The 16,188-nt window shown below is 42.1% G+C and overlaps 2 protein-coding genes across 2 annotated transcripts; both read right to left on the reverse strand.

Annotated features, from left to right (window-relative positions):
- Positions 1-219: 219 nt before the first annotated feature.
- Positions 220-6,281, reverse strand: LOC310660231 (survival of motor neuron protein-like). The gene is made up of 9 exons (XM_083404546.1): positions 6,149-6,281; positions 5,013-5,084; positions 4,300-4,425; positions 3,510-3,707; positions 2,367-2,504; positions 2,075-2,146; positions 1,701-1,811; positions 1,220-1,281; positions 220-796 (listed from the first exon to the last, which is right to left on the reverse strand). The coding sequence occupies exons 1-8, from the start codon at positions 6,200-6,202 to the stop codon at positions 1,225-1,227; spliced, it is 828 nt and encodes a 275-aa protein (XP_083260672.1). The 5' UTR covers positions 6,203-6,281; the 3' UTR covers positions 220-796; positions 1,220-1,224.
- A 4,034-nt stretch (positions 6,282-10,315) lies between these two features.
- On the reverse strand, positions 10,316-13,246 carry SERF1B (small EDRK-rich factor 1B). The gene is made up of 3 exons (XM_083404484.1): positions 13,094-13,246; positions 11,293-11,401; positions 10,316-10,882 (listed from the first exon to the last, which is right to left on the reverse strand). Exons 1-3 carry the CDS (start codon positions 13,098-13,100, stop codon positions 10,810-10,812), a joined length of 189 nt encoding a protein of 62 aa, XP_083260610.1. The 5' UTR covers positions 13,101-13,246; the 3' UTR covers positions 10,316-10,809.
- Between the last annotated feature and the right edge of the window lie 2,942 nt (positions 13,247-16,188).

Here is a 16,188-nt window from a genome sequence, read left to right on the forward strand (position 1 = left end):
AAATTAGTGCTATGTTTTCCTGCTAACAAAATGTTTAACCTAGATGGGTGTGTGCTGAACAACCTAAAGACATCATTGCATAAAAATTCAAGTTCAGTTCCCTCAGAGATGTAATCTTCATCCACAACAAAATGTTAAAAGATGATTGGTAATTTACAAATTACCTAGAAGCTTTCTAAATATAAACACCCACCCACTGACATATTATACAAACGCAAGTTGGAAAAAAATAATTTTATTGATCACTAATACAAACCAGTTGAATGGTGTAACTGATAAGTAATCTCTCTCTCAACTTACCTAGGAATTGTTTTAGTCCTAGGATTTGGACTGCTGCATAATTAACCACGTGACTACACAGTTTCTGTTGTCACCACTGCCACCCACAGCTAGAAAGGGACATACATCAGTTTCGGCAAAATATGGTTAGATCCCATAAAACTGACGTCGTTTAAGGTTTAAATGTGTAGTCAGCTTGGCATCACTGAAGAGTTAGAAATGAAGATATTCTACAAATTGAAAGATTGCTTTACAAATCAAAGCAAGTCCAAATAATCAGATTCACTTGAAGAACAGTTCACTTAGTCCAGAATAGGTACCCGATGATTAACAAGATATGGGCACCTTGCAAAAAAAGCAGGGCTATCCATTCAGAAATCTTGCTAATGATGATGAAAACATTGCTGGCAGATTCCTCTCTGAGTTATCCAGTCAGTAATCCTGCTAGCATTGAAAGGTTCTTTGCTGACCAATACAGAGTTGGGATATCCTTCTTCATGGGATTTTTTTTTTAAACCTAGTTTTAAAAAGACCATGTGGGATAGTAAATTCATTTTAGAAGAAGTTATGCCAATGCTAAGATCATGTTCTATCAAAGCTGATCTTTATATCAGAAATAGAAGAAACTTAAAAATCTGATGTTGATAGCCATCCATCTCTCATACACATGCACTCTTTTATGGAAAATATACTCATACAAGCCACATTCTAGTATTTGACCCCCTCCCCCCCTTTGCAGCAACCCTGGACTCATTTAGCTACAGGAGCCTATTTTCTGTGGGCTCCCAAGGAAACACCATAAGGTGTGCTTTCCTATCTCCAGAAAAAGCAAAAAAAAAAAATGTCACCAGCCCAAAACTGATCTTGTGCCTTTAAAATGAAACTAAGTTCAGCTTGCCCTCCATTGCAAGTTAAAGTTAAAACAAAATGCAGTACTTACAACAGCTACTTAGAGTGGGCATGTCTCCCCAAGGCAGCTTCCATGCGGCTCTGCTTTAAACCCTGTGCAATACAAGAGACAGAATGGGTTGTTACAGAGGACCTGTTCATATTTCCGCTCTCTAAATTACTGGGGGTGGAAATCATATTACACTCAACCTGATTATCTAAATGTTCTTAATAGCAGTGGTAAAAGCAGTTCAGTAGGTCTTTGGGTAAGAGACGGCGCACCAGCTGACACTCCCTATAATCAGAAGATAATACACAGCAGAATTGTCCCCCGATTAAATGTGTGCAAGTCTGTCAGCCCCAGTGTTCCATGTCTCTTTAATGAGCTACAGAAATATTTATTTTATGTAATCTGTCAGGTGCTGACCAGCCACAAATCGAAAGATTAACCTATTTAAGCAGTGTTAGCACCTTAATTGGTGACTTAGGCAAGTTGCTTGCATTTTAGTACAGAAAAGATGTATGTTTCTTACCAGATAGTAACCAGTGTGATAGCCACTCATATACCAGGCTATTAACATACTTCCCAATGCTTCGTCGTCGTCAGGAGAATCTGGACTGAAAGGTGGTGGAGGTGGTATCAACTAAAAAGATAAATGAAAGACTTCTGAACTGGAATAACTACCTTTTCTTCTCAAGACATTGAAGAAGAAACAATTGTTCAATACAAACATTTAAAACAATGCTTAATGCAAATTTAATTGAATTAGGGAAATAATAATTGTAGGGGAACATTCCATTATTTAAATCCCCAGCTCAGGTGGTACCATTCAGCGTCTGGGTTATGAACTTTCCCTTTTGTGACAAGAGTATCCCTTTACTGTCACACATTTTACCCATCACTCACCGGTGGTCCTGATGGAAATGGTGGAGGCCAGCCTGATAAAAAGGGTGGAGGTCCACTGAATTTCATTCCAGTCTACATGAGAGTAATTTAAAATACAATAAAAGGTCTTCATTATACCAGTGCTTGCAAAATTAAGCATGCAAGATACAGCAACCCCCAAATCTCAAAAAAAATCCATGACTAGAATGGCACCTGTAATTCTGCTTGTAAAGGTAAAGATACTACTCTTCTAAATAGCTGGAACACTACCATATAGTAATTGGATGTCTTTCAGATTTGCTTCTATGCTTACCCTTCCAAGGCCCGGTACTGGTGGTGGTGGAGGAAAGTGAGAATTCCACTGTGCTGATTTAGTACGATTGTATTTGTTTCCAGGTGACCGGAATGAGATGTCACTTTCATCTGTTGAATACTGAGTCTCGTTTTCATTCTAAAAAAATAACAGTAATTAGGAATTTGCAACCAGTATTTGCAAGCCATACGTAGCTATAACTAATGAAACTCAAAAAAGCAACATTATTTTCTTCTGTTTTGAATTTGTGACATTCCAAAAGACACCCTCTTAAATGCAAACTATTAAAAGGTTTTATGAACCTGCCCTTCTGGAACTCTACTTTCATCCTTCCCCTATTTCTACTTAAGTTTTGACATACTCTCATCCATGCCTGCCTTTTTAACTATTATTGCTTATGTCCTACTCCTCTGCCTTGATTTTTAAAAAAACAAATAAATACTGGATGTTACTTAGAAGCATTTTAACATGCTTCAAATATGAACAATCAAATCCACTCCCTGGCTGCAACAGAAGTAGCCTGCCACAAGCAGCACAAAAAGGTGAAAGCACAGCAAAATGCTTTCGATCTTTTGCAAAGGGAGCCAGCAAAATTTTTGTTTTACCTCACTATTTGAGCTGCTTGCCATGTGGTCTTATGGATATACAGCAGTTGCTCGAGTAAATGGGATCAAAGCTACTACTAGACCAATATACAACTGGGCTCAAGAACCATGGAGATAGCACTGGAATGTGTGTGGGTGGAAATGCTGCCTTTTATTCTGAAATTGCAGGCATGTTACATCTCCAACCTTTGTGTTGTGCGTTTACTACAAACATTCTTCTGTACGCTCTTTAGAGAAGCTCTATAAAAAGCAGACAGCAGAATTTTAATCTCCCAATCAGAAATTGCTATGCAAACAGGCAGAAAGTCTTGCTATGAGGGGTTCATGTGGCTTTGCTGTGCCCCCCCCCCCCCCGAAATAAATCATGTGCAGGAGGCCCAGGACTAAATTCAGCTCCCACAGAAAACGGTAAAATCCTCTATTTCATGTGCTTTAGCTTTAATCCTCACACACTGTACTTCCATGAGCTGTGAAAGACGTGTAGCAATGATAAATTGTTCCCATTTCAATGAAGTGTAAATTTTCTACTTGGCCTCACCTCAGCAGCACTTTTCTCATTTGTTCCCTCAGCATCCGTTGGTGGTAGCAGATCTGACAGATTTTGCTCTTCTTTATTTCCGTATCCAGTATAGACAACTACACAAGTCCCTTTCTTCCAGTTAATTGAGGTAATAGTTGCTTGGTACACGTTGCCATCTTCAGACCAAACTGCACTGCACGCATCATTAACTCTCCACTGCATTGAAAGGGAAAAAAGTTAAGTTGGTGGTATTATGAATTTATTCCTCACTCTACTATACAAGTATGATTTCCCTCTCCTGCACACATGTATGTCATATTTGTGACATACCTGTTCAACACACCTATCTAAAAATTAACATATTGTAAACTGCACTCTCCTTCTATATTTGTTAGCCACATTAGCTTTAAAAACTCAACTTTGAGTATCATGCTACGTTTTCTTTGTATTAATCAGTTTTAAAACTTCATCCTTTATCACCTCTGTTTAAAATAGTTCTGCAGATGCACTACCTAAAAATACTTTCCAACAGCATAATACATTAGTATTGCATATATAAAAAGTATTTCCCCATTTTAAGGACTGGAATACCTGAACTGAACTAAAGGCACAATACAGGCCATTGGAAAAACCAGGTTATTTCCTTGTAAAAATTCAAGTGCAACAAGATAAAGATGGCTAAAGCTTTAGATTTTTGTATATGGGAGCATATATTTATGTTTGAAGAAACAGGATCTTAATGCCACAATTTTAAAAACAACATTCTTAGTACTATCTCCTGTCACAGTTCCCCTCCCTGCAAAATCACCTGTTTCTGTGGTCCAGCATTACTTTTCTTCCTACTCTTGTTCTTTTTATTATTTTTTCTTTTTGTCCCAGCATTTTGTTCTGTTTTATCCAAAGGCTCTGAACAGTCACCATTCTTCAAAGCATTCTGATGGAAAGAAGATACAAAATAATTATTTTGCAGGTTTCCAACTCCATTAACTCCTTAAACTGTGTTACAGCTATTGGTATTTAATTTTTTTTTACTAGTATTAATACAATAATTATTACTTGAAATTTTCATATATTTCATCTAGATCATTTGATATAATGATGCACTGCACCAAATTTGATTAATCAAAACATATCAAGCATAAAAACTTAACTTCTAAGGCAATGTTAAAAATAAAAAATAGTATATGTACAGAATGTCCTTCTTAGAGCAGCCAGCTTTTTCCTGGCAGGCTCCTTTAGCTTTAAAAATGTATGTGACAAACTGAACAGGTGACGTTTTCCCTGTCACTGCATTTCTGCACTAAGAACTGTTCCATGGACTATCTGCTTTCAGCCCAGCTGTTAAAAACCACAAGGATATTGAGAGAAGAAAAATGCAACAATCTTCTTCTGTCCCTTTCTTCCAATCCACCTATCTTTGGGGTGACAGTGAAGGATCAGAATGGGTGACCACCATACAAGCTTGAGTCTTTGCAGTTCACATGTTGCATAGCAGGTGGGTCAGGCTAGAGTATGTTTTACCTTGAAGGACGCAACGGCTTTATCATATGCTTTTATGAGCGCTGTATCATCCCATATATCAGAATCATCACTCTGTAGAGACAAAACAGAATTGTAGGTTTCCTTTTTATTTTAAACTTTTTAAAAAACCCAAAAGATATTTTGAGAGTTACAGCCAAATCTAAAGGTGCGGCTTCTTCAATATATTAAGATTATCTCATGCTATATACTATATTACTGCTGGCATCTAAAAAGTTAGTTCAGGCATGGCAGCTGCCACATGGTTCCTTTCCTTTCCTTAAACCATCTTTGAATGACTGATTGCCATGCCACATCCTAAGAGGCTTTCCCCTGGTTACAACAACTGGTTGCCATGTGCAAATGCAAGCATCCCCTTGTGCATGTAGAACTTAGTTGTGAAACTAGTTGCATTCCAAGACAGCTTTACAGTATTTTGTGCATAGCTCATGCTTTTGTTGAAGTTGCTAGGGCAAGCCTTTGGAGCAGAAATTCAAGGCCCCACTCAGCAGAATGAACAGAAGCCCCTGCCCCAAGCAACAGGGCTGGTATGCAGCATTTGCAGTTGGTGTACATGTCTAACTCAGAAGTAACCTAACAGGACCAGGTAAGTGGACTGAAGCCTAGTCCACAGTGCCATCTAAAGAAGAGATGCCCAATGAGACCACTAAATCCACTCACCTTACTATACCACTGCTTGCTTCCGTTTTGGAAGCGGGTCGACCTTCTTGCCCACCCCACTTAAGCAGTTACTTTCTAATGTGACATTAAGACGGGGAACATGCAGGAGAAATGATTTTGAGGAGCTATGGAAGGTGTGTGTAGAATTTGTACTGTTAAAACGGAAAGGGGTCACACCCTCGCAAGAGGGTTTGGGAGGTTACAATGGAATGGTCTCGGTGACGGGGTGTACAATTTTATTCTTATTTACTTATATTACTTCGTCAAAGTAAAAAAATAAAAAAGCAGCTCCTTTCCCCTCAGAATCCGCTCCGCTGAACTGCGAAGCTCAGTGTCTCCTGAGCAGCGCCTCACGTGGGAGGAGCGGCCTCGCCTCGCCCGCTCAGCCGACAGCGGCCCCCATGGAGGGAAAGCGAAACCCTGTGAAGGGCCACGGAAAGCCCGGCCTACCCCAGTACCTGCCCGGCCCCGCGTCTGAACAGCACCGCCTCGTCGCCGCCGCAAGAAGCCATGAGGGCTCCGGGATGAAGGCGCTCTTCCACAGGGCCTCCTGCTTATACGTCATCAGTCAGCGACCGGAGGGGAGGAGTTCCACCGACAGAGGCCTCTCGCGAGCACCGCCACCTCAGGGGAGATTGCCTTACTGCCCCCTGCAGGCCAGGAGGTCGCAAGCTCTTCCCTCCTCCTTCCTGCGACAAAAGCGGGGCGGGGCAAGGGGTGGGAATTCCACAGGTAGCAGCCGCACTTTTGTTGCGCAACGAGAGTCTGGTGCTGGATTCCGTTTCCAACACTGGGCAGAGAGACCGAGGGATTAAAAAGCAACCCTCGCATCCCAGCTGCCCAGCCCTTCTTTCGATCCACGTAGATAGGGAAGATGTGGGAGACCAAACCCTACCAAGTCTAGTTAGTGGTTGACTTCGCCAGGGTTACGACTTGTCCACTTGTTAGGGCTTGAGGTATTGTTCCAAAGATATTTGTTGTTGTTGTTGCTTGTGTGTTTTTAATTCGTTCATACGTAAATCACCTTGAGATGGTTTGATCAGTGTTGATGAGACTGTAGCCTAGCAACATCCGGAGAGGGAAAGTTCCCCTATATCTGCTTCATAGGAAAGCCCGCATTTATATGGGATAATACACACAACAAACCGCATTTATATGGGGCACTTGATATTCCGATGCTTATTGCCTCAGTCCGAACATTTAGCCATCAAAGCCAACCGCTGCTGATAAACCATATCTCCATTGATTTGTATAATGCCTTTTTAAAACGATTTATAGTAGTAGCCGTTTCCCACAAGGTCATGAAAAAAATCTGTACCAGAAATCATCCATAGACTTGTGTGGTCAGGAAATCGCAGATGGCCACTTACGGTTGCTATCAAGCTATACCAGTTACAAGGCTTACCCCAATTTTGCACTCAGAGGGAATGAGGCATTCTTGTGTGGTAAATGATTTCCCTTATATTAGTTCGGGGGAGGGCACCTGTGTCCCTCCAGGTGTTGGAGAGACAGATTCCTCAACCCTGGGATAAGATATGGTCAGGGATGAACAGAACTGGATGGCCACAAGTTCCCAGTCCTTCCTCTTTTCTAATTGGTGTACCATTTGTATTATTGTGGTCTATTCTCAGTTTCTTCACAAATGCCTGCTTCTGCATATAGCCCTTTTCCAGTATAGTGTTTAAAATCCGTACCTGCTAGATGTAACCTGTAGAGGTACAAACCAAGTCTCCTTAAAGACCTCTCAGAAATGCTTAGCTGAAAGTAACCAAGTGCAAACCAGCATTTCTATGGATTTCTGGCAATGTTTTATTGAACTGAGGGAGAGAATGGATACAAAGCTATTCCAGTAACTCAACTGCCTTTGTCTATTCCTCAGTACCTAGTAACAGTCATTCTACCAAACATGTCACACATTTGGTTGATTGTAATTCCTGTAAGAAATTCTTTTTAAGAACTGGTGTTCTCCTTGCTCCTGAACCTATTTGTAGAACTTATATTCCACTTTATAGTCCCAGGAAGCTCTCAAATTAGCTTACAAAAGGTTCTCAAATACTGGAACAGAAATTACATACTTCCCACATGGAACCAGAAATATTTAAGCAATTTGTTGTCCCTTTCCCCAAGGGAATGCAACTGAGCAGATGGATCTCGTTCAGTCCATAAGAACCAAGTCTTCTCTTCCTTGCAGATTATTTTGTGATACAGTATGTCTTTTGAATTGTTAAACTGGGGCCAAAGAGTGACTTTTTATTGATCTAGGAGTCTGTTTAGTTAAGGTGTAGGGTAAAAATGCTTTAATAAATTTATTAACACATTTATTAAAGCAAAGTGGGCAGAATAAAAAATGTAGTTGACCTGAGCAAGTCTCATGAAATTTACATATCAATTTGTATATGTATATGGGAAACAGTACTCTATTATTTCCTTCAAAAATACTGTACACTGCCCTGAAATCCTACAAAGCTTTTTTAAAAAATGTATACTTGCAACAGCAGCATTCTACAAACCTGTGCACGGCCTCTAGCTAAGTGTAAAAGCAGACACCACATGGGTAGGATTAAGACTGCCATCATTATACAGCTCCAGTTTATCTCTGTATGGAAACAGACATGAAACCAGTAAGCGATTACTTTAGGAGGGAATACTGGTGTTTAGCTATCACAGTTGACAGCTATGACTACAGCCAATGCATCACAAACAGAAGCTGAACCTTCTATTGATGCAAGCATGGCTTGTATAAAGCACTTGTACAACACATGGTGCATACACAGCTACTTGCCCAGCTCAATTTCTTAAAGCTCAGTTTTGATTATCCCAATAGAGGTGTATGGGAAATGCATCTGCAAGGAAAAAAATGTATCGAGGAATTAATTGGTCTGACATAGAGCCCTGCCAGCTTGTCCCTTCCCCCTCCCTCACTCTTGTTAAGTTTTTTGATGGTGTGAGAACATTAATGTCCTGAGAATTTGGGAGGTGAAGCACCACACAAAGCTGCCTTAATCAGTTGTGGAGGATAATGCTGGGTACCTTCTTTGGTGTTGGACATTGTTTTGAGAAAGTGAAGCCTTGGGAGGGGGTGGCTAATGGATGATCTGCACATAGCCAGTTTTGGAAGCCACACAGGCTATCTATAAAATTGGACGGTTTGGGGCAGTTTATTTGAAGCTCGTGCATGGACTGATTGGCCACAAAGCCATGCAAACTGAGGCTACCTGGGGGAGTCACATCACCGCTTCTTGAGGGCTTCCAAGTGGCAGACTGAAGTGCTTGCTTGGTACGTATACATTGCCTGCTGTTTTAGAATAAGATCTTTAATCTTCTCACTCACTTGTGTATGTTGTATTGCTTCTGAATCTTTTTAGAGGAACTACCTTGCCTAGGGCAAGACAAGAGGGCAGTTCACAGGTAACTCTAGCCATGGCTTACTGAAAATGAGCAAACATGTAGTTTTCCCAGAGAGAAAGTAGTTGTTGCCTTGCTTCTCCAGTTCTGCAGTTGCAATTGAAGCCATGACTTGTCTGATCAAAGCATGGGTCTGGGTTCGGGTAAATCTCTTCAAGACAAGCCACAAGTGGTAAGCTGTAGAACACACCTTAGTTATGTTATGGTTTGTTTGATGAAAGATAAAATCATGAGCTTAGGTTTGGATGCAACACCAAGCCAAACCATAGCTTATAGCAGCACAGCACCAGGAAAGGCTGGAGAAGTAGGGTGGGCTGCTAGCTTTACCTTTTTAAAAAGCTGGACATTTTTAATTTACACACACAAAGTGGGTATGGCTAATCCATCTTCCCTTGGGATAGCAGTATTAGAGAACCATCTATCACTTATTTACTTGCGACCACTAATATGTCTTACAAGCCAGCTTCTTCTCCCCTCCCAAACTTTTACCAAACTAGTAGTGCACCTTGTTTAACAAACTGCTATACTACTGCTCCAAGACACTGAATGTTGGGTAAAATTCCTAAGGGGTCAGTTGCCTAGTCTGTTACAGAAAAGTCAAAGTATTAGAGCAGAGTGTTTGTTGTACTAGAACAACTTATCTAGTATGCTGGATTTCAGTGTCTTTGAACTTCTGAAACCCGAGTTAGGGTCACCCCGACTGCCTCCACCCCAATCTGCTAATATGCTACACAGAGCTCTATTGTTTTTAAGAGACGTAGCACGGAACAGAAGAATAAATTTGGCTTAATCCCAGGTCAACAGGCTTTTGTTCTTGCTCACTAGCTGAAGTACAACCATGAATGTCAAATACGTAATTCCGCTAGACCTTTAACATCACTATGGAAAACAGTCAGGCCTAAAAAAAAAGCAGTAAAACTAAGCAACTTATTCTTGGCTGCCATTTTTATAATCAACCAAGCTTTAGACAAAAGAGAAGGTTATTTATATTTTAGTTCAGAGTACAGATTTTAAGCTGCAGTTATACATAGTAATATATATAGAGAATCTTACTTAGCAGTTGAAGAATTGTATTAAGTATTCAGGCTGCAATTGAAACACAATGGAAAAGTTGTGCTGATGAAAGGACTAAGAACCCTCTGAATTGTCCCAAACGTGTCAGAAACAATGGAAAAGCTATTATAACTGTCTGGTGTACCCATTTCCAACTTAGACAGTACTTCATGCAACATTTTATTGTAAAAATAATTTACGGTTAATTTTACAGCTGAGCTTTACAAAGTGGAAAGCAAGAACAGAGACCTGGGCTTTTAAAAGTGGTATCATTTTTGAATGCTGTTGGGCTGCCAGACAGGATTCTCAGTCTATTTGCATATTTAATAACTGGTACAGTCACACAAGCCATTTACCAAGCCAACACTTAACAATGAAAACTGCAGTCAAGCCACTGCTATCATTACTAGTAGACATGCAAAGGGAACTTTGAATCCAATTTTACTGGAACTATTTCTAGTATTTCAGTTAAAGCCAAGTCAGTTGCAAATGCACTCTACTAATCAGACATTCTAAAATAAATGCATACTGGACAAATGAGCTTGTAGAAGATAAACATTAACCATTTAATGGCTGGCCACTTTTACAAATATGTCTTTTCTTAGGCCCTATTATTCTGAGATGCACTGCAGCATTATTAGGTCCTTCATGCAGCCACAGATTATTTTGTTCCTGTCTGAAGAGTTTTCTTCTCATTAGCTGCTTTCTGCTTTTGCTGCATAATTTCGGAGTCTCTGGAAAAGAAAAGATGAAGAGCGAGTGACGTCCATGTTTAGTGGAAACAATGAATATTTTCAGGACAATAAGAGTTTTGGTTTCTCACCTTCCTCAAAAATCCCCCAACCCTCTAGAATGGATTTTGGAGCACACAATGGGGAATAATAAGAAGTCCTGTTGAACAATGTTGGTTCTCAATGTTTTAAAGTTCGGTGTTCTAGTTCTAAATTCTAAACTACACCTCCCCCCCCCCCACTTCAATTATAACAAGACTGTATCCATTCCAAATAGCCAAATGCAAGCTTAAGCACATTAAGGTAGCTTCCCAAACATCAAATATAATTTTTCAGTCTAAGACAGGGCCACAGTACAGAAATTGTATTTTATCTTTAAGCATTCTGAGGCAGAGATTGCTATGCAAACATACCTCTGTTTCCTTTGAGAAGCCGACAAAGTATCCTCTTTTCTTTTTCCTTTATTTAGTTCTTGGTTTTTCTTCATGTTCTTTTGGCGGGCAAGTTCACGCTGGTTCCCACCTAAAGTTGGAACAGTTTTAAGAGTTAGGCTTTAGGCCAGTTACTAGTACCTACTTTTGACCAACAGAGCCAAAGATTGTCCATCTCTTATTTGCACAATAGTAAATCCTGCTGCGGATAATCCAACTTTTCCCCTTTACACTAAGTTAAAAGTACCACACTTTGACTGCTCTTTGGTAAATGAAGCTTGTAAGCAAACCCTGTTGGATCAGCTGCACTACCGAGTTTCGCAGCCCACAGTATAGCCAATATTCTCAATGTTCCTGACAAAGTGTGGCTTTGGTAGGCGCCAGTCACCAAGGAAATACTTAGCTTGCCCAGGTAGTTTGAAATCCAATCAAGTGGGCAAGTATTCAGGCTGGCTTGCAAAGGAATGTGCATCATCCAATAACATTGTGACATCTTAGCCTACAAGCTAATATAACTGATCTAACCAATGTGGGCTACTGCATATACATGTTGACAAGAACTTGAGCAGCACTGATGCCAATGCCCTTTAGGTATGCATGCACAAATATTTTATGCTAGCCTTTTGATGCCATGGATCCCCAATATGAAATATTATATGTGTGTGTGTGTGCATATAATTTTGCTGCAAGTCGCTTGGAGACCTTTGGGTGACAAGCACCTAATAAGTTGAACAAACAAATAAAAAACAACCTCTATGCTACAACAACCAACTAAATCTGTAGTAGAAAAAGTTTGAGTGCTGCAGTACAGTTTACATACGCTTCAGCCATATTTCACGCAGCTTCAATCTGTGCTGAATAAGGAATTAGGAACTTAGGAACCACCTTTGGGGGAATGAACTTAAGGGACCTTGTTTCCAAGTAAGCCTGCGTACAAGTCTAGTTAACATTTCAATGAAGCTCTCAGCAAGACTTAGTTCCTGCTGAGGGAACAAATCGGAGCGCTCCTCTATAGAAATAACACACACTGAGCAGCATCTTTTGTTTCAGTTTAAAGTCACTGGAAACTGAAGTCGGCGCCGCCGCAGCTGTTGTTTCCAAAAAGTTAACGCTGCAGTTTGAAAATACTGTACAGTACAGCCCGCATAGTGCAAACACTTAACTATTGAGGCATATTTAGCATCCACCCGTGGACACCGAGCGTCCCCCGCTAGCTCTCTCCACTCGGGGAAGGCAGTTTGGGGCCCCGGATTCGGTGAAAAGGGCCCTTTCGCACGGCTCATTCCGAATAGGGGAGACGGTAACGCGAGCGCAGCAGGGCCGTATCCTGCTCACAAAGAGCATGTTGTTTCCCCGGTCGAGGAAGGAAAACAGAGCTGTGCTTTCTCAGGCCAGCCCTGCCTATCGCTTCCTCTTAAAAGAGAACCGCTTCCCTCCAGCCAGAGTCCCCGTTCACCCCAACAGACACACACAAGGGCGGCCTCTCCAGCAGCCCTCGCCGGGTCTACTCGGGAGCAAGCCCTACTGAAGTCAACGGGGGCTTCTTCCCCGGACAAAGCGCGGCCAGGGTTGCAAGCGAAGCTACCAACGTCTCTGAGGCGACCTTACAATAGCCGCCCGCCGGGGACCACAACACGGGAGCGGCAACCCACGGCTGGCCTACGATCCCCGCAAGGCCCGCTTCGGCCCCAGGCCGCCGCCGCCGCCAATTATACAAGTCCCAACAGGCGAGGGAAGGCCACCAGCAGGGCGGTGGCGGGCGCCGCCCACGCCGCATACTTACGGGCCATGGCAAAACAATAACCCCAGCGGCGACGACCGTTACGCGCACGAACAGCAACAACCCCGCTATCCGCTCCAACTGCCAGAACCTTCTGCGCGCCCCGCCCGCCGTTGTGCTCCTTATGTAAGGGGCCGCCTCTGTGACGTCAGGCCGCACGTCGACGCCTTTCCTGTTCCCAGCCGCGCATCTGGAGCCGGTCCCGCGGTGCCCTTACTGCGCGTGCGCGCAACCCACCGATCGGGCCTCAATGCCTGGTATCAGCTGCACGAGTTGAAGCTGAGACGCTGTGCGCGCGTTACGCGGGAGAGTGGCTCAGGGGGTTTGCTTCCGAGTTAACGCGCGTACGGTTGGGATGTAAATACAGTACCGCTACTCCCCTGGCACGCGCGGGATATGATTTCTGCACAATTTCCAGGTTTCAAATGGGATGCGAGGATCTTGCCCTAAAAGGCGGGATGTAAATGAAATGAACGAATATTCCTGTGTTTTCAGAAGCCCCACTGAGTTCGATGCATTTACCCGTGATTCATTTGAAATTATGGGGACTTTAAAGAAAACTGGGAGGATAAGGCTGCTTTTTGAATTATAATCGATTTCCAAAACTGTGGGATGCATTTTGAGATATACCATTTGTTCGGTGACTTCCAGTGTTTGAATTCTATAATGTATATTTGCACATTTCTGTTGTATTGATGTAATAGGTCAACAAAAAAGGATGGAAAGAACAACAACAAATGCATCCCAATGTTATACTTTTATTGGCCCCTTCACATCCAGAACTCATCTGAACAGAACCAACTCCTATGGTTCCTCAAATCAACCAAATTCACAGGTCACACGAATGGATAGAATTGATGCAGTCACAAAGCTTAAGCAGAAACCACATTCTGATATCATTTCTTGCCCAGTGTCATTTGTAGGTCAGATCAAAACCAATATGAATGAGCACTAAGCCACAAAACAGTGTGCTAGTTTGGAACCACATTGCTCAATGTGACATGAATTTGATTGGTTTAGCTACTCAGAAGTTGGGTGTTCCTGACTGTTCTTCTGCAATATTGTTTATTGCTTAGAACAGGAATGAGGATGTGGTTTCAGTGGACATTTTGTGGCTTACCTCATCATTCCCACCTGTTCCAATGTGACCTGTGAATTTGATTGGTTTGGTTTGTTTGGAAGGTGGCGTTCCAAGCCATTTTTCTGAAATACCATTTTTGCCAGTAAGTGATATAAGGATGTGGTCTCTCTGGATGTTTTTTGGCATACTGTATAAATCCAATCATGGTTTGGTTAGCTTGATTTGAAAAAGTATAGGTTGAACTCATTAGGACACCATCATAAAAATGGGTGGAGAGCTGCAGTCCAAGATATGGCCACGTCTTTTTGGAACCAACAGTATAATAATGGCATGTTCCATAGTTATATAAAGCACTGCACTATTTTTCTGCTGACAAATTCCTTTTCATATCTATAGCTCAGTATATTGGTTACTGTATATCACTATCCAAATGTTTAGATCCTTTTATGGATGTTTTATGTTGACCAACTGGATACTTTATGTACCAACCACATCTGCTCACTAGATCCTTGTCCACCATGGGTTATTAAAGCTGCATGGATTTAGATGACTTTGACGGTGATGGGTGTAGTAAATGTATTTTTGTGTTGGAGTGTTGCCAGCTGCCCTTAAAGAGGCAGTCATGTGCCTACTTCTTTAAAAGCCTACTCTGGATCCATGAGCATAGCCAGGATTTTTTTTGGGGGGGCAGAACTGTGCTATCTGTGACATTATTGGTCAGTTAGTTAAGTATTTTTAATTTATTTACTTGATTGGAGAAGGGCAGCTCCCCCCTTGCCCCCCTCTGGCTATGTCCATGTCTGGATCCAGTGGAATGTTACAACTATAGAATAGTTGCCCGCACCCCTTTCTTTCAGCAGTGTGGTGTAGTGGTTAAGAGCAGTAGACTCGTAATCTGGTGAACCAGGTTTGCGTCTCCGCTCCTCCACATGCAGCTGCTGGGTGACCATGGGCTAGTCACACTTCTCTGAAGTTTGTTGCGGGGGGAGGAAGGGAAAGGAGAATGTTAGCTGCTTTGAGACTCCTTTGGGTAGTGATAAAGCGGGATATCAAATCCAAACTCCTCCTCTTCTTTATGTGCCTGCTGAAAAGTTTTTTATGCCACTAAGCTTATGCAGACAGCTTCTTTCTCTAATAGTTGATGATCTCCAATTTTAAATGTTCACACAGTTTTTATTGCATGTAAATTCTTCTGTAAATCACCCCAATATAATTTTTAATGAAATAGTGGTATACAATTATGCTTTATATATGAAGAGTGCAGAATATAACCCTCTAAAAATAAGGAAAATTGCAAAACTAAAAGAAAGTTCCAGATTCTGTAATAGTAGTAGTAATTTATTATTTATACCCCTCCCATCTGACTGGGTTGCCCCAGCCACGCTGGGTGGCTTCCAGCACATATAAAAACATAATAAAACATTAAACCTTAAAAAGCTTCCCAATACAGGGCTGCCTTCAGGTGTCTCCTCAAATATATATAAATACTATTTCCTTGACATCTGATGGGAGGGCATTCCACAGGGTGGGCGCCACTATTGAGAAGGTCTGCCTGGTTCACTTCAGCTTCACTTCTTGCAAGTGAAGGAACTGCCAGGAGGCCCTCGGCGTTGGACCTCAGTGTTCAGGCTGAATGATGGGGGTGCAGACGCTCCTTCAGGTATACTGGGCCGAGGCCGTTTAGGGCTTTAACGGTCAGCACCCGCACTTTTGAATTGTGCTCGGAAATGTACAACGTGGAATTACCTTTTCAAGAATATTCGCTCTAGGAAAACACTAACATTTATAAAATCCAACTGAGGTCAACCAAACACCGGTCTCCGGGTGCCTTCCTCGGGATGCGGGCTTCACGAGGCAAGAGCCGCCAAGCCGGGAATCGCTACGAATGCACTGGGCTAATAAACTAGCCGCCTTCCCTCTCCTCGTGCAAGTCAAGTTCGACATGAACGCGCGACGCTCCCCTGCGTTGCAGGCGGGTGTCCTCGCCGCCCAGGTGATGTTCCTGTTTTGTCGCAGA

The sequence above is a fragment of the Podarcis tiliguerta genome, assembly GCF_965153285.1.
Source record: "Podarcis tiliguerta genome assembly, chromosome: 11".
NCBI classification, from domain to species: Eukaryota; Metazoa; Chordata; class Lepidosauria; order Squamata; family Lacertidae; genus Podarcis; species Podarcis tiliguerta.